The 19,826-nt window shown below is 41.7% G+C and overlaps 1 protein-coding gene across 1 annotated transcript in view; it reads left to right on the forward strand.

Moving 5' to 3' along the window:
* The window catches only part of LOC130303493 (NLR family CARD domain-containing protein 3-like), a 103,347-nt gene that overhangs the window by 16,402 nt on the left and 67,119 nt on the right, over positions 1–19,826 (forward strand). The window contains exons 3-4 of the mRNA XM_056551798.1: positions 720–2,415; positions 4,171–4,257. Of these exons, the coding sequence (XP_056407773.1) occupies positions 720–2,415; positions 4,171–4,257 (1,783 nt within the window). The remainder of the gene's footprint in view (positions 1–719; positions 2,416–4,170; positions 4,258–19,826) is intronic.

The following is a 19,826-nucleotide window of genomic DNA, read 5'->3' on the forward strand; positions in this document are numbered from 1 at the left end:
GCAGGGGGGTTGATATATTTGGTGCACATAAGAAAAAAAAAACACTTTAGAACACCAATTTGTATGATTCCTCCTCTCCTCTGCAACTGTTTTGGACAAAAAGTCACAGTTGCGCCGAAAATGTGCAACTTTTTGAAAGTACTTTCCAAAAGCAGTTTTCTAAGCCAGGTCTGGGCGAGTGTTGATTTGCAGTGCTTTGGAGGGGTTTGCAACTTTTTTTTGTGACATTCCTTGCTTCCCTCTGCCAACCTTTACGATGTCTACCTATTGCTTATGGAATTCAGCTTAAACTGCTAACAATGACATACAAGGCCATCCTCAACCTATCTTCTCCATACATCTCTGACCTGATCTCCCAATACAACCGCTCACGTAATCTCTGATCCTCTCAAGACCCCTTCCTGAGCTCTCCCCTTGTTCACACCTCACAGAACCCTCTCCATGATTTCTCCTGTGCTTTCCCCATACTCTATATATCCATCTCTCACCCATTGTCAAGACCTTCAAAAGCAACCTGAAAACCCATCTGTTTAGATAACCCTACAACCAAACCCACTGCCACTATTGCCCAATGAACGACTGCTTCCTTACCTGCTAACAGGTGACCAACTGTCTCCCTTACCTGCCCCCCTCCTGCTTATTGTACTTGTGTATGTGCAAAGATGTGTAAATATGTGACATATTGGAAAAGCACATTATCAACATTTCTTTCTTTTCAGAATATACAAAATCTATACAGAAACACAAAAATGTCCTTAAACGTAGAAGTGACTTCATAAACTTCTATAACTGCAGACATGGTGATAAATTCTACTTTTCTGATTATTTTGTTAACCTCCTGCTGGTGAATGGACACTACAGCTTGGAAATGAAGAAAAATGAGCTACTGACATTTGGTCAACAACGGATACACCTCCAAAACAAGAAAGAAGACAAGTGTAAGCTTACACTTCAACAGCTTTTTGATAAGCAAAATGAGAGGAGGGCACCGAATAAAATCCTTGTGAGTGGTGTGGCAGGAATAGGGAAAACTGTTTTCGTTCAAAAAATTTTGGTGGATTTTTCAAATGCAGTCGAGTATCAACACTTTGACTTTGTTCTCAACTTCACTTTCAGAGATCTTAACTTAATAAATAAGCCAATAACTTTGCGGGAAGTGATATGTAAAAAACATGGTCATTTGTCAAACATTTTAGATGACATTTTCAAAAACAGCCATAAACTTTTAGCGATCTTGGATGGGTTTGATGAATTTAAGTCCTACAACCAGCTGGACATGGAGCAATATGTAATGGATCCAGATGAAAAGGCAGAAATACCTCAGCTTATTGGCAGCTTAATCCAAGGAGAACTTCTTCCGGATGCCACCGTTTTGCTCACAAGTAGGCCGACAGTCATAAATCACATACCCGTTGAGTGTATTGAACGCTTTGTGATAATCACTGGATTCTCTGTTACTGAAATAGAAGATTACTTCCAAAAGTTTTTTGGAGACAAGCGCCTGGGAAGCGAACACTTTGTAGCAGTGAAGGATAATCATTTTCTATTTACGTTATGTTACATTCCAGCATTTTGCTGGATAGTCTGCAGTGTTCTAAAGGGAATCTCGACACTTCACATTGAGTGTCCAAAAACAATGACGGACATTTACTGCCATTATCTCATAGTCTTACTGAAATATCATGCCCATGAAGTCTATAGCACTAAAGACGGTGCTGTATTACATGGGGTTCTTGGCTTAGGTCAGATTGCCTACCACTCCCTTCTGAAGCATGAAACCTTATTTTATGAGAAAGATCTTGAAAAGTTTCAAAAACTTCCGAAAGACATTGTAAATAGTTTTCTTGATACTACGTGTGTACAGGACCTAGGATATACAGAAAATGTTCTTTCCTTTACCCATTTCACCATACAAGAATTTTTTGCAGCTTTCTATTATGCCCATGCAGAAAACATTACTGAAAACATCATGGATATGGATTTACAAAAAAATCTAGGCATTGGATCTGGATATTTGGATTTATTTCTTAGGTTTCTTTCAGGATTGCTTTCAGTACGAAATCAGGAGATTCTGTCAAAACATCTGAATCTTGGCGAAAGCAAGAAGTCAGAAATGTATACATCATGGTTGGTAAATTCAATTGTTGAACACTGTGAAACCGGCCGCTATATCCTGAATCTACTGCACTGTTTGTTTGAACAGCAAATGAGCAGCTTGGCAAATAGAATAACTCCGTCTGTGTTACGTCTTAATGTGAGTGATAACATTTTCTCACCCATTGACTTTGACGTATTAGCATATTTCTTGGACATTGTTCCCATGGAAATTGATGAACTTGATTTAACAGCTACACATGTGGATGCAAGCTATTTGGAAAAGTTGCAGCCGTACCTTCATCGGTGTAGGAAATTATGGTAAGTAATTCATTTCTAGCTTACTTTAGATAAGGTTACAATATAACTAAGGCTAATTTGGTCTGTAATGAAAAAAAAAGCGACCACATTTATTTTTATGTACGTTTATGCACCCTTCCCCTTATCCACCCATACTCCTCCTCTCCACCTCCCTGTTTGAATTTGATGGACATATGACTTTTTTCAACCATATTAACTGTGTAACTATGTAAAAGCCAGACTTGGATGAGACTTATTTTGGGTCCAGCCTTGCCTTTTGTTTAACCCTTACACAGTTGTGAAACCTCAGTGTATGCTGCTATGGTAGTGCTATTACACTTCGAATCTGTTGGTAAAGCAATTTTTGTATTTATGCAAATGTACTGGCTTGGGTTACCAAGCTCCTAGTGCACCATGATGTCTGGTCTGGAACTTCAGACTTAGGCTACATTCACACTGCCTGTTGTCTCTGGCAGTGAAAAGCCCGTTATTTTAGCATCGAAAAAAGCTGGAGAAAAAAAATCTTTTTCTCTGGCAAACAAAGGGAGTTTTCCGGACGTATTTGACGGGTCATACCCGCAGTGTGAAAGGGGCCTAACACCCCCTTATACATACTGATGTCCCTTTCCCTGTAAAATCTCTGTCTTAAGCAGAGAGATTCCAGTGCATGTCTCCTATGGCGGCTGTGAAGCAGTGCAGCAGCGCTCCCAGGTGTACCCTGTCGGCGACACATGCACAATAGTCGCAGATGAAGAACATAAGTGAAATCTCTCTGAGAGCCAACCAGACATCCCAGCGCAACTAGGGCTTGTTAACCCCCAGAGTATACCAAGCCAGTTGATTTGCATAAATGCAAAAATGGCAAAAACTGAAGAATTAAGCCATTAATTGGAAAATGGTAAAGACAATTGTTATCAGTGTCACCCACACTACAAGCATATACCAACAGGTTAGTGTGGGTGATGCTGATGACAGATTCCCTTTAAGCACTTTAAGCAGTTGGCAGAGGATTTTCTTAGCAACACGCAGAGAATCAGACAGGGAATAAATGCAGGTGTTACAGACTGTGCAGCACTGAACAGCAATGTTTTGTGTAGCAGCTCTTGCTGTGGAAATGGCAAGAGTGAAAAGGAGTAAAGGGGTACTCCGGTTGAAAACTATTTTTTTTAATCAACTGGTACCAGAAGGTTTAACAGATTTGTAAATTACTTCTATTTAAAAATCTTAATCCTTTAAGTACTTATCAGCTGTTTACTACAGAGGAAGTTCTTTTCTTCTTGAATTTCTTTTCTGTCTGACCACAGTGCTCTCTGCTGACACCTCTGTCCATGTCAGGAATTGTCCAGAGTAGGAGCAAATCCCATAGAAAACCTATCCTGCTCTGGACAGTTGCTGACATGGACAGAGGTGTCAGCAGAGAGCACTGTGGACAAACAGAAAGGAAATTTTAAACAAAAAAAACAAAAATAACTTCCTCTGTAGTATACGGCAGCTGATAAGTACTGGGAGGGTTAAGATTTTTAAATAGAAGTAATTTACAAATCTGTTTAACTTTCTGGCACCAGTTGATTAATAAAATAAATAAATAAACTGTTTTCCAGTGGAGTACCCCTTTAAATATGTGCCTCTTTATCTGCACCCCTGATTCAGTAACAAAATATCAGTCCCAAAGGAAGAACAATGCCTTTAATAAATGTTCTGTATGTATGATAAGTAAGGAACATGATTCCAAAAGAAGTCTTTTTAACATCTGTGTTTTGTTACTTCAATCCTTAGGCTTGGTGAGAATAACCTGGATATTGAAGCAATAACAATTCTCTCTGGCATTCTAATGTCTCCAGATTGCAAAATAGAACTTTTGGGGTAGGTTTTAAGTGTTTAACTTTCTTTTTAGAACTAGGATTACATAGTTATTTAGATAGCATTTTCAGGATTTTCTTAAGTAGTTTTATTTATCATATTGACCTATCAGTTTTTTGTTTCGTTTTTTTTTTCTTTAAGAAAAGCATGTTTACAAACTTTCCATTGTTAACAAAAAAAAAAAAAAAAAAAAAAATGGATCCTTCGGTATTCCTTTCTTTTGACAGGATAAAAACATGTCTGTCTTGTGAAATAAAATTATGAAAAAGGACAATTTAACCAGATGGACAAAAGTTGAAATGAACCAGGATCTACTTAAAGGGGTTATCATCCATAAGGTGATTTTAGTACGTACCTGGCAGACAGTAATGGACATGCTTAGGAAGGATCTGCGCTTGTCTTGGGGCTAAATGGCTGTGTTGTGAGATTACCATAATGCTGTGGCTAGCTTTTTGTGAACTGGGTATTTCCTGGATTTTGTTCTCAAACTACAAATCCCATAGTTCAATAGTTTGTAAGTTTGAGGTCACTTCCCTCCCTCCGACACATTAGCCACCCCACCCATTGAAACACAAATGAGCTGCATTCCATTCAAAAGACCTGTGTTTTCTAACCAGGGTGCCTACAGCTGTTGCAAAATTATCTCTCTCCCACCCGGCGGTCGCTCCATCCATTGAAGCAGGACAGGCTCCCTTTGCACACCTGACTAGTGATGTTATGTCTCAGTCACACTGCAACCTGGGAAAACCTGAGTAATTTTATATTCTGTTAACCCCTTAAGGACCCATTTTCACCTTAAGGACTCAAAACTATTTACGTTTTTGCACTTCATAATGCATAAAAATCATAACACATTCACTTTTTCACCTACAGACGCATATAAGGGCATGACATTACTTATTTTATAACATAATCTGCGGCAAATGAAAACAAATTATTTGTTGGGTGAAATGAAAAAAAAAAAAAAGTTTCAAGGCAGTGCACCTTTGGGTAAAAATTACACCCTATCTTTATTCTGTAGGTCCATATGGTTACAGGGATACCCATTTTATGTAGGTTTTATTTATTTTTCTACTTTAAAAAAAATTATAACTACATGCGCCAAAATTTGTATGTTTAAAATTGTAATTTTCTGACCCCTAGAACTTTTTTATTTTTCCGCATACAGGACAATATGAGGGCTCATTTTTTGCACCATCTGTAGTTTTTATTGGTACCATATTTGTTTCGATGGGACTTTTTGATAGCTTTTTATTAATATTTTTATGGTACATGAAGCATTGCTTCACTTCATATTTTTTTACGTGTACGCAGTTGAACGTGTGGTTTAGCTAACCTTATATTTTAATAGTTCAGACATTTACGCATGCGTTTATACCACATATGATTATTTTTATTATTTATTACATTATTTTATTTATAAAATGAGAAAAGGGGGGTGATTTAAAATTTTAATAGGGAAGGGGTTAGTGAATTCTTATTAACTTTTATTTTTGCACTTTTTTTTAGCCCCCAAAGGGAGCTACAACATGCCATCTTCCAATTGCATATACTGATCAATGATATGCCATAGCATAGCACTAATCAGTGTTACCGGCGCTCTGCTGCTCCTGCCTGCTGAGTAGGCATGGAGCAGTAGATCGCCAATCGGACAACGGAGAGGCAGGTGAGGACCCTCTCGTCATCAGGTAAGCTGATCGGAACATCACGATTTTATTTTTGTGTTAGTCCCGATCAGCTCAGCTGAGTTGCCGGGATTCTTTTACTTTTGTTTTAGAGACCGCGATCAATATTGATCGGGGTGTATAAAGGGTTAATGCTGGACATCGGCCACATTGGCAGTGCCTGGCATTAACCATGGGTCCTGGCTGCCCGTAGCAACCGGGACCCACCGGGTTTAACCCTTTCTCCGCTGGTGAGAATGGTTTAAACCCGGTAAATTCGACCAGGGCGTACAGATACGCCCTGAGTCCTTAAGTACCAGGACATCACGGCATACCTGTACGCCCTGCATCCATAAGGGGTTAAAAATAAATATTTTTGGTGAAAATCACAGAAGAATTACGAGGCCACCATCACACACAGGTACAGACACTACATTATGAACGACACTAACTTTACAGCCCCTGTAGCATAGTCACATGAAAAAATTTCTGGAACACCCCTTTAAGCTTTACACGTTAAATATAAGTATAACCTTCATCACTCCCTGGCCAGCTGATATGACCGGTTCACTGCATAGACTGCATCACTTATACCCCAAAAAATTGGATTTGATTGAGAGTCGGAGAGTGAGGTGCTTGCTGCCACACACTTTCCAGGTTTATAACTCGCATTTGCAGCAATTCTCAGGAGTAAGACCCAGTGTGAATTTTTTTACATATTTTAGTAACATGTCAAAAGTTGTATTTTATGATAGTAATGCTTTAAGATTTCTTGATTCATTTACTGTTAATTTGCCAGTATGTGGATAACAAATTTAATTCTTCAGCTGCCATTCTCACACCAAAGAACAGATGTAGTAAGCACCAAATAAATGTGTATAGTGCTCTAGGCCATTTTTACATGCAATAGAAAAATGATGTCCCAGATTTTTTAAACTTTGTGAGAGGAAAAATTTAGTGATTTTCCCACAGCAACCAATCACAGCTCAGCTAACGAGCTATGGTGAAGTGAAAGCGGAGCTGTGATTGGTTGCTGTGGGAAAATCACTCCACTTTTTCTCTCACATAGTTTGATAAATCTGGGCCTATGAGTATGGAAAAATCCATTTATGTAGATTTTGCATGAAAAAGTCAAGGATTAACCTTCACCCCTTAAGGACACAGCCCATTTTGACCTTAAGGACACAACCGTTTTTTGCAACGGTTTCTGACCTCTGTCACTTTAAGCATTAATAACTCTTGGATGCTTTAACTTGTGAATTAGATTCCAAGATAGTTTTTTCATGACATATTCTACTTTATGTTAGTTTTATATTTTCGGCAATACTTGCATCAGTTCTTGGTGAAAAATTCAAAAATTTCATGAAAAACTTTTTGCATTTTTTTTTTACTTTGAAACTCTCTGCTTGTAAGGAAAATGGACATGCCAAATACATTATATATTGATTCACATACACAATATGTCTACTTTATGTTGGCATCATAAAGTAGAATTTTTTTTTACTTTTTGAAGAAAGGGCTTCAAAGTTCAGCAGCAATTTTCCAGTTTTTCATGAAAATTTTAAAATCTGAATTTTTCAGTGACCAGTTCAGTTTGAAGTGGATTTGAGAGACCTTTTTGTGAGAAATACCCCATAAATTACCCCATTATATAAACTACACCCCTCAAAGTATTCAAAATGATATTCAAAAAGTTTGTTAACCATTTAGGTGTTTCACAGGAATAGCAGCAAAGTGAAGGAGAAAATTCAAAATCTTCAAATTTTACACTAACTAAATGTTCTTGTTGACCCATGTTTTGAATTTTTACAAGGGGTAAAAGGAGAAGAAGCCCCCCCAAAACTTGTAACCCAATTTCTCTCGAGTAAGGAAATACCTCATATGTGGATGTAAAGTGCTCTGTGGGTGTACTAGAGGGCTCAGAAGGGAAGGAGCGACAATGGAATTTTGGAGAGCAAATTTTGCTGAAATGGCTTTTGGGGGGGCGTGTCACATTTAGAAAGCCCCCAAGGTGCCAGAACAGCAAAAAAAAAAAAAATGCATGGCATATTATTTTGGAAACTACACCCTTCAAGGCACGTAACAAGGGGTACAGTGAGCCTTATTACTGCATAGATGTTTGACGAATTTTCACTAAATTTGGACGTGAAAATGAAAAATGCTGGTGTTACCCCAAAGTTTTCATTTTTACAAGGTGTAAAAGGAGAAAAAGCCCCCCAACTTTGTAACACTATTTCTTCTGAGTATGCTAATACCCCATATATAGATGTAAACTGCTCTACGGGCGAACTACAATGCTCAGAAGAGAAGAAGCGCCATGGAGAGAGAATTTGGTTGCAATAGAAGTCGGGGGCCATGTGCGTTTACAAAGCCCCTGTGATGCCATAACAGTGGACCCCCCCACGTGTGACCCCATTTTGGAAACTACACTCCTCATGGAATGTAAAAAGGGGTGCAGTGAGCATTTACATCCCACTGGTGTTTAACAGATTGTTGGAACAGTGGGCTTTGCAAATGAAAACAAAAAATTTCCATTTTCACGGACCACTGTTCCAAAAAATCTGTCAGACAGCTGTGGGGTGCAAATACTCACTGCACCATTTGTTACATTCCGTGAGGGGTGTAGTTTCCAAAATGGGCTCACATGTGGAGGAGTCAACTGTTCTGGCACCATGGGGGGCTTTGTAAACGAACATGGCCTTCAATTCCCGCCAAATTTTCTCTCCAAATGCCCAATGGTGCTCTTTCTCTTCTGAGCATTGTGGTTCGCCCGTAGAGCACTTTACATACACTTTTGGGGTATTTTCTTACTCAGAAGAAATAGGGTTACTAATTTTGGGGGGCTTTTTTTTACTATTACCCCTTGTGAAAATGAAAACTTTTGGGTAACACCAGCATTTTAGTGAAAAAAATAAAATTTCTCATTTTCATGTCCAACTTTAATGAAAATTTGTCAAACACCTGTGGGTTGTTAAGGCTCACTATACCCCTTGCTATGTTCCGTGAGGAGTGTGGTTTCCAATATGGGGTCACATGTGGGTGTTTTTTTATTTATTTTTTGCGTTTATGTCAGAACCGCTATATCAGCCACCCCTGTGCAAATCACCAATTTAGGCCTCAAATATACATGGTGCTGTCACTCCTGAGCCTTGTTGTGCGTACGCAGATCACTTTACGTCCACATATGGGGTATTTCCATACTCAAGAGAAATTGCGTTACAAATTTTGGGACACTTGTTTTCCTTTTTCCTCTTATGAAAATGAAAAGTGTGGGGCAACACCAGCATGTTAGTGTAAAAAAATATAATTTTTACACTAACATGCTGTTGTAGACCCCAATATTTAATTTTCATAAGGGGTAAAATGAGGAAATTTCTGCCGAGTATGGAAATACCCCTATGTGGCCCTAAACTGTTGCCGTGAAATTACGACAGGGCTCCGAGTTGAGAGAGCGCCATGCGCATTTGAGGCCTAAATTAGGGATTTGCATAGGGGCAGACATGGATGCAAGCTTTACTCTTGCCTCCACCACCACCACCACAAATAAGGTGCCTCCAGCTGTTGCAAAACTCCCATCATGCCTGGACAGTCAATGGCCGTCCGACAATGCCAGGAGTTTTTGTTTTGCAACAGGTGGTGGCTCTGTTTTGGAAATGCATTTTTATTGGGGGGGGGGGGTAATTGTGTAAGGGTGTATATGTAGTGTTTTACTTTTTATTTTGTGTAGTGTAGTTAGTGTTTTTAAAGTACATTCACACGGGCGGGGGTTTACAGTGAGTTTCTCGCTGGGAGTTTGATTTGGGGTGGAAGATTTGCCGCAGCTCACACTCGCATGAGGAAATCAATGTAAAGCCCCGCTCGTGTGAATGTACCCTGTACATTCACATTGTGGGGGGTAGGGGATGTTTACAGGCGCAAACCTCCAACTGTTGCAAAACTACAAGTCCAAACATGAACTGACAGATTGTGCATGTTGAAAGTTGTAGTTTTGCTACAGCTGGAGGCACACTGATGGGAAAACACTGAATTATGTAACAGACTAACTCAGTGTTTACCCACCAGTGTGCCTCCAGCTGTAGCAAAACTACAATTCGCAGCATGTACTGAGAGCCGCTTGTTGCCGGGCATGCTGGTTGTTTAGCAAGATCTGGAGGGCCACAGTTTAGAGACAGCTGCACAGTGATTTCCAACCTGTGGTCCTCCAGATGCAAAACTGCAAATTGCTAAACTACAAATTCCAGCATGCCTAGACAGCAAATGGCTGTCTGGGCATGCTGGGAGTTGTAGTTTTGCAACAGCTGGAGGCACAGAACTACAACTCCCAGCATGCCCAGACAGCCGTTAGCAGCTGGGCATACTGGGAGTTGTAGTTTTACAACATCTGGAGGACTACAGTTTGGAGACCACTGTGTAGTGGTTTCAAAACTGTAGTCCTCCAGATGTTGCAGAACTACAACTCACAGCATGCCCAGACAGGCATTGGCTGTCTGGGCATGCTGGGAGTTGTAGTTTTGCATCATCTGGAGGACCACAGTTTGGAGACCACTACACAGTTGTCTTCAAACTGTGGTCCTCCAGATGTTGCAAAACTACAACTCCCAGCATGTCCAGACTGTAAGGGGGGGGGGGGTACTTACCCCTGTCATCGTGGACGCCGTCGCCGGAACTCCGGATCTCGACGCACCCGTCGATCCCGTCGCGCACCCGCTACACACCCGCTGCCCCAGCACACCTGATCGCTGATCGGGTTAATCGAATGGGGTCCCGGGGTGTTAGGCAGGAGTGGTCTCCCGCCAGACACCCCGAGACTTTAGCTAATTAACCCGATCAGCGCTGCGGGGCATGCATTTAATGAACGCAGCCTATATACGGCAGAATGTGCAAAGGTATCACGTCATCCACCGTATACGGGCGCCGTTCTACACTAAGGGGGTTAAAAAAGTACAATTTATACCCTAACCAATGGAAAGGGAAGAGTGTCTGATCGCAGGGAGTGCCTGAGATACCCAAACGCTGTATCTTTGGCTTTCCCATAGAAACATGGAACATGGAGGGGCTTATCAGCTTTGTACGGGGTCAACATGCTCCATTTCTGGGTGCCTTGCAGGAGATTGCAGGGGTCCCAGAGGTCAGACCCCCCCCCGCAATCAGACACGTATTCTCTGCATAGAGGATAAATTGTTCGGAAAAATCCCATAGTGCTCCTTTTATTGATAACATTAGGACTAATCCTGGTGAAGATCTTTGACAGTTAATGTGTACCTATCAGATCCCACCAAAAAATAAAAAATAAAAGACAGTTGCTCAGTGCCAAATCCTGACCATGTTCATCTAATTCTCATTCCTCTTTAACCTATATTTATTATAAAAAAAATACCTCTTTTCATTAGTTCACAGTGTTAGAAATCCTCTGAGGGGAAGGGGGTATGTCCCACCCTTGTGGTGGTGGGAGGTGATTGGTGTGTCTGCTCAAGCAGCCTTGTATATGCATCTCTTGTCAATGACTCATGGACAAGCTGATGCTGCTGCAGGACTGGTTAGTATCCCAGTAGGTATGGAGACCCCTAGTGGTGGGATTTTTAGGAGCTGTTTTCTTTATTAAATATAAAAAAAAAAAAATAATTAAACAACCATATTACAAAAATGTCTTTAATTTTCATCAGTAACAACATATAAAATGTTTTTGGATCTGGCAGTATCCAATTAAAATTGTATATCCCCATCAGATATTTTAGTGGGTTCAGCTTTGGATTTTTGCCACTGAAATACACATCATAACTTAATTTTGTGCATGAATAAACCCTTACTGGGAGAGCAAAACTGATACTTTTTATTTGTATTTTGTTGTGTTTCCTTTTTAACATTGTGGTTTCCTATTTCTTCATTTCACACTGTATTTTGAAACCATTTAGACATTCTAAGTAATGAATTCACCAAAAATTAGATGAAACGCTTTTTCCTTGAATTTGAATCCAATTTCAAAAACATGACAACCTTTAGTCAAATAGAACCCATACGAAGATGTTGCAGAAGACACAATAAATGTATTAAAATAATCAATCTTTATTCAACAAACAAATGATAAAACATACAACACATTGTATGGAGAACTACAATACTCAGCAACTGATGAAAAGCATGCTCAGGTGACCAGGTGAATAACATACAATAGTATACATATATGGTTCCAAGCTGCATAATAAATCATTTACAACTGGCTGCAGCTATGGTAATAAAACCAACGTGGCATCTATATTGCACATGTTCCCATGTAATTTGTCACCATGGGATTATTCATAAGACAACGAGTGCCCTTGAGTTTTCATATTTTGACCAAAGTTTCATCTCATGCAGCTGATGCAGTCTAACCTCATGATGAAGGGGGCTTTCACTACTTTTAAACTATTAAAGCTGAAATCTGATTGGTTGCTATGGGCAACTGCTCCACTGTTCAATTGCACAAGGTTTGATAAATACCCCGCTTTGTGTTTTGCACTTAAAAGGTATAGAGAAGATTGCCTTAAAGGGGTACTCAGCTGGAAAACATCTTATCCCCTATCCAAAGGATAGGAGATAAGATGTCTAATTGTGGGGGTCCCGCCGCTGGGGACACCCATGATCTCCGCTGTGGCCCCCCCAGTCATTCGATGCACGGAGCAAACTCAGCTCCGTGCCAGATAATTGGAGACCGCAGCCGCTATGTCCCCTCTATTCCTGTCTATGAGAGGAGGCGTGACGGCTACGTACTAGCCGTTACACCCCCTCAAATAGACTTGAATGGAGGGGGCGTGGCGTGATGTCACGAAACATGGAAGCTCCAAGCTTCCATGTTCCGTACGTCATCGCTGCTGGTCCGGAGATCTCAGGGTTCCCCATCGGCAGGACCCCCTGTGATCAGACATCTTTTCCCCTATCCTTTGAAGTTGAAGTTTTGCAACATCTGGAGGGCCATAGTTTGAGACCACTGGTATAGTGCATATAACCATGTGATTGACCATAGAGGAGCCTTATCTGTGTGCAAGAAGCCACCTCTTCCTAAATTGTATTTATCTGAGTAGCTGTTCATCAGTAGGTTGCACCTATGTGACCTCCCTTACTGTACGAGTGATTCAAAAAGGATGGTGCAAACTTATAGCATCGGTTTTCATAACCAAGAGAACACAAATGTAGTAACATGTAAAGGCACATTGGCCCTCATTTACTAAGAAAATCGGGTTGTGAGTCTATCTTGCTTTCTTACCCGACTGCTTTTTTCCCCTGGTATTTATTATTATGTCGCATCCTGTTTGTCGCACGTGGGTTTTGTAGGTTTTGGTTTGCAACTCCTCTGAGCTGTCGGGAAAAAATCCACAACAATTCAACAAATTCGGGTTGGAAACCTTAATAAATATGTGGAAAAGCTCAGAAATGTCGGGTAACGCCCCTTTTTCGGGTTTGGGAGAATCCACATCGGGTCCGTCGGGAAAAAATGTCGCATAGTGTCGCAGACTGGCGCACGATGTCTGCGACATGGCGCAGACAAACATGCGACAAAAAAACCCGACAAAAGAGGTCGGGTTTAGAATAGTAAATGAGGGCCATTATGTATCCAAGTTTTATCTATACACTACAAATGTTCCATTGGTGACATGGCAGATGTCTAGTCGGTAGTCAAGTCCTGTCCAGACCCAAGCAGGCATATCCTCAGATATAGATTCTACTGTTTCAGCTATGCGTTGTCTTAGGTTGTTCAGTTCCTGTGGCTGGGAGGGCAGATACACCTTGACATAGTCCCACAGAAAAAAGTCACAGGGTGTTAGATATATCGACGGCATATAACATGTTTACTTTCGGTGAGTTCCTCATGTGCCCGATATGGACCACATGATTTTTATGAGCCCCATATGAGTCTGGCTTACAATGCAGACCGATAAACTATACCAAGGTTTTGAATTACCCTGTATATAATATTTTGACTTTTCTGTATGTTGCTGGAGTCGAATTAGAAATAACATACTGCAAGAGCAACTGTCCCAATGATCTTCATGTACAACTCACATTATAGATGGAACATGGATTCTCAGTTAATTTGGCTTTAAGGCTGAACTCTTCACCCATGATAGCACTAGGAGAGGGTTCATCCACCAGAATACTGCCTCCGTGGTTTTTGTCCCAGTAGGATATCTTTATATTTCCAGGTGCTGTCCTGGATAGAGGAAAAGGGGGGTAATCTCCAACTTGTGGCCCAGACTAGCCCATTAGGTGCCTTGGTTCAGTAAGTGTACTACCCATTATATTTGGGTGCTGCTCTCTATAACCTAGCTCCCTTAGGTTTAAAAACACCCTGTTGTATAGGGTTCAGCTTCCTTTTCCATGCATCTTACATACCCAGTAGTTCCCTTTTTCCAGCAGCATCAGTGACCAACAAGGCTCAAGTTGGCATCTTCACAGGAGGAAAGGGTTAGGCTTAAAGCTTTTTTTTCTTTTGGTCTTCACTTCTAGCTAGCACAGAAGCTGAGTTTAAAACAACATGGGGTGCAGTAGAGGTGCATCCATGGGATTTATGTCCCTGCATAACACATGGAGCACAAGTTTACCACTAACATAAAGTACAATGGGGAGATTTATCAAAACCTGTGCAGAAGTAAAGTTGACCAGTTACATATAGCAACCAATCAAATTGCTTATTAAATTATTCATTTAAAAAAATGAATTAAGCAATCGGATTGGTTGCTATGGGCAACTGGTCACCTTTTCCTCTCCACAGATTTTGATAAATCTCCCTCAATGTGTCTTAAAAAAAAACAATAATCTGTGAATCACTTCAATAAGTTAAAGCATCCCAAGGTTATTAACACTTAAGGTGAGACAGGTCAAATTACAAAAATTGGCCTTGGTTCTCAAGGCCAAAATAGACCGTGTCATTAAGCGGTTAACTAAGCAAGAGACTGATGGAAGCCAAATAGGAAAGCTTTTAATCTCAAAGATGCCAGAAAGAAAACAGGGTTTCTATTGCTATGGTCTCTAAAAGATAGGATACAGATCCTATGAACAAAAAGGCAGAAAGCTTTCTTAACCCCTTAAGGACCACAGGTTTTTCCGTTTTTGCACTTTCATTTTTTCCTCCTCACCTTTTAAAAATCATAACTCTTTCAATTTTGAACCTAAAAATCCATATGATGGCTTATTTTTTGTGCCACCAATTCTACTTTGCAGTGACATCAGTCATTTTACTCAAAAATCTACAGCAAAACGGAAAAACAAATTGTGCGACGAAATTGAAGAAAAAACGCCATTTTGTAACTTTTGGGGGCTTCCGTTTCTACGCAGTACATTTTGACTTATCTTTGTTCTGCAGGTCCATACGGTTAAAATGATACCCTACTTGTATAGGTTTGATTTTGTCGTACTTCTGTAAAAAATCATAACTACATGCAGAAAAATGTATATGTTTAAAATTGGCATCTTCTGACCGCTATAACTTTTTTTATTTTTCCACATATGGGGAGGTATGAGGGCTCATTTTTTGCGCCGTGAACTGAAGTTTTTAGCGGTACCATTTTTGTATTGATCGGACTTTTTGATAGCTTTTTATTCATTTTTTCATGATATAAAAAGCGACCAAAAATACGTTAATTTGGAATTTTTTTGCGTGCACGCCATTAACCGTGCAGTTTAATTAATTATATATTTTTATAGTTTGGACATTTACACACGCGGCGATACCACATATGTTTATATTTATTTTTATTTACATGGTGTTTTTTTTATGGGAAAAGGGGGGGGGGATTTTAACTTTTATTAAGGAAAGGGTTAAATCACCTTTATTAACTTTTTTTTACACTTTTTTTTTGCAGTGTTATAGGTCCCATAGGGACCTATAACACTGCACACACTGATCTTATACCCTGTTCACTGCAAAGCCATAGCTTTGCAGTGATCAGGGTTCTCAGCGGTCGATTGCTCAAGCCTGAATTTCAGGCTTGTAGCAATCAATCGCCGAGGGGATATGCCGGAGGCAGGTAAGAGGACATCGGCTCATGTCCTAGCTGATCGGGACACCGCATTTTCACTCCGGTGGTCCCGATCAGCACCGCTGAGCAGCCCGGATGGTGTTACTTTCGGTTTAGATGCGTCTAAAGGTTTTATAACGTGCGGCACCACGATCGCTGACACGCGCTATTAGTCCCGGGTCCCGGCATCAGATACATGCTGGGACCGACCCGATATGACCCCGCGTTATATCGCGGGAACCGGCCAAGGACGTAAATATACGTCCTTGGTCGTTAAGGGTTTTAAGAGGGCTTGGGACAGGGCTTGGGACTCTTGGGAGTTTTTTTTTACCAGAGATTTGCAACCGTCATATTCAAATTTTGTCAGACATTATAACAGTGGCATAGATTTTCTGAGTCATCTAAGGCTCAACCAGGATAAATGATCTCTGAGTCAGGAGAGTTGTCACAAGATTGTGAAGCTGTGGGCTGTCTAGAAATAGATCTGTTCACTACCAGACAGAACAGGAGTTGGGAAATTTTACTCCTTTTGACCAAAAATATGGTCCTCTAGGAGTATACTGTATGTTTTCCTGTACAGTTGGAAAGCTTGCAACCTTAAAGGAAACTACTATTTTTCAGTATAGGTCTATCTAAGGTGACAAGTAAAAAAGGCAACATGTTGAATCTACTCTGGAGCTTGGAGGGGTTTACTCTCTATCAGAGATGGATCCCCATTCTTCTCAGGTTCCTATCCTTAAAGGGGTTGTGCGCTGCCCTGCAGTTCGGCGCTCCGCTCACAGCGTCCGGAAGTTCATTACTCCGAACACTGTGTGCGGGCTTCCGTGTTCGCAGCCGCCGGGCGTGACGTCACGCCCGGCCCCTTCGTGACGTCTCGCCCGCCCCCTTCGTGATGTCTCGCTGCCCCTTCAACGAAAGCCTATGGGAAGGGGGCGCGACCGCTGTCACGCCCCCTTCCCATAGACTTTGTTAGAGGGGGCAGGCGTGACGTCAGGAGGGGGCGGGCGAGACGTCACGAAGGGGCCGGGCGTGACGTCATGCCCGGCGGCTGCGAACACGGAAGCCCGCACACAGCGTTCGGAGTAATGAACTTCCGGACGCTGTGAGCGGAGCTCCGAACTGCAGGGCAGCGCACAACCCCTTTAAGATTTTCACAGTCAGAAGTGGATAAGGGCCTTATTGTGTGCACCTTTAAGTTGTAAGTCTCTGCTCATAGATCTATTTTTTTATTCTAACATAGCAGATCACCATAATAAAGCTCTTTACATAACCTTTTAATCTCCTATTAGAATGATCCTTCATGGAACTTGAATGTATTCCTAAATGCCTTTGATTCATCTTCTTCAAGCCTTTGTGTAATACAGGTGCCATTTGCCACATTACCTTCACTACACACACCCTAGTCCTGCAATGCTCCTACTCCTGCTCCTCCTGGTATTCCTGGCTCTGCCTATAGGTTGTATAAGCACTCCCCTTGTGCCTCTTAAAAGGCTGGAGCATCTAAATCCCTCCCAAATTATTTTCACAATTTTTACCTGCTATATCAGACAGCTTTACCATTCCCAACCTGCCTGAGGAAAGGCTTCTAGCATGCTAGTCTTCCTTCTACTTTAAGTGTTCCTGTGCATGCAAACTGTATTTATCTGGTACTGCTTAGGACACCGGCTTGCCATATTGACCTCATCCATTTTTGCTGTTTGTGGATTCTGCTGTAACTGTGTCTGACCTTGACCTGTTCCTGACAATTTCTGACTAAGAATCTCTGCTACCCATCCTACCTGTTGGTTTGTCCTCTAGCTATGCAAGAACTCATCCTGGGGGTTAAAGGGTGAAAATCAGGGGGCCACCTAGTCAACACTCACAGCGGTAGGTTAATGTCAACCAGTTGGGTAGCAAAGTAGGTTCACACGCACTAGGTGCTATACACCCACTAGGTGTTATACTGTTAAAGCTATTTCACTACATCTCTGTACTGTAAACAGTATATTATGACATGAAGACTGATTAAGACTGATGGTCAAGTGATCTACTCTCAATATTCATTTTAATTTTAGATGATGCAAGTTGTCTATCATTGTGAGAAAATTTACATTGATCTACTGTACAAAACTTTTGTTTCTAAATAAACCTAAGGTGACGATAAATGCATTTTAGGACAAGGAATATTTTATGGGAAAATTTGTTGAAGTAAAACTGAAAAGTTTTCACTCAAGCTTGGGCAAAGTTTTCTTGATGGATTCATTGCTCAACAGTATAGTTCTGCCTTACCTCTACCACTCATGCCTCCTGTCATAGTTTATGTCTAAGGTTTGCACACTTCTCCTTCCTTGCCTACTCACCCTGCCATGGCTGATTTTGTGGGCACAACTGTGCCTTCTGCATGGCTGTAAACTGGCACTTATATGGCAGGCACCAGGGACTTTAGAAGACCCCAAGCTCCCATGGAAACCCATCGGCATCCAGGGATTATGCCATTGGGCTGGTGACATGGTAAGAAAGCTCCACAGAATAGGTACATGCCATGCTTATGATTTGACTGTGGCATGTAATAGGTTAGACTGCCAGGAACTGAGGTTTCTTGGCCCTAAAAAGGTGATCTAGCCTAAGGCTCCTTAGTGGCCCCTGTAAAAACATGTACGGACAGTCACTAAGGGGTTGAAAAGCATGTACAAATGTGTACATTTTGTTAAAACACGTCTTATGTAAATGTACCTTTGATGCATGAAAACACATAACAAATCCCATTACAAAAAAAAAAATACATGTAACAGTACCCTTAGACTTTTGTAAACTTAAAGTGTACCTGTCAGATCCCACACAAAAAAAAACTGTTATATGTTACTCAATATCTAATCCTGATCATGTACGTGTAATTTTATGTCTCTATCACCCATATTTCGCTAAAAAATAGCATATTACAGCTGCTCACTGTCTTTTCCATTCTCTCTTGTGGAGAGGGCATGTCCCCTCTTGCCTGCACTGTGCTGACTCAGTTTTCTCCCTCTCTCTGCTGACTTACTGGTCTTATTAGGGAGCCTGGCAGCCCTGCTCTGTAACCCTTTCCTCTCTGGTTTTATGCTGTACACACACACACAGACACACACTTACAATGATTATTGGAGATTGCCTGTACTCTATCACCAAAGACAATATGGTGTGTGTGTACATAGTTACATAGTTACATAGTTAGTATGGATACGCCTTGACGTCCTGGTACTTAAGGACCCAGGGCGTATCCATACGCCCGTGGGAATTTCGGTCCCCGCCGCGTGCTGGGCGGGGACCGGAACGGGGTGACTGCTGTTATCAATCAGCTGGCACCCCGTGCAAATGCCCAGGGGGGTCATCAGACGCCCCCCCCCCCCGTCGGCGATCGGCGCAAATCGCAAGTGAATTCACACTTGCGATTTGTGCCGATTCCGGGTCATACGGGTCTATTGTGACCCGGTGACCCGGAATAGAAGGGGGATCGCGGTTGTCTAAGACACCCACGACCCCCCTGTAGGCATAGGAGTGAGGTGGCAGTGTTGCCACCCCTCCTATCCCTGCTATTGGTCCCCTATTGATTGTCAGAGGCGACGACCAATAGCAGACCGGGGGCGGGGGGGTTAACTTTCGTTTTCCCCGTCCTGCCCACCCACAATAGGCGGGGCAGAACGGGGGACCGGTCCACCCGTCCGGAGGCTGCGGCGACATTGATCGGCGGGCGGCGTCACGTGCGTCTGAAGAGGACGGCTGGCGGGATCCTACGGAAGCCGGTAAGTAGATCTGGAGGGCTACAGTCTGAGACCGTGGTCTCTAACTGTAGCCCTCCAGATGTTGCAAAACTACAACTCCCAGCATGCCCAGACAGCTGTTTGGTCATGCTGGAATATATAGTTTTGCAACATCTGGAGGTCCACAGTTTGGAGATCAC

The sequence above is a fragment of the Hyla sarda genome, chromosome 1 (assembly GCF_029499605.1).
Source record: "Hyla sarda isolate aHylSar1 chromosome 1, aHylSar1.hap1, whole genome shotgun sequence".
Taxonomy (NCBI): domain Eukaryota; kingdom Metazoa; phylum Chordata; class Amphibia; order Anura; family Hylidae; genus Hyla; species Hyla sarda.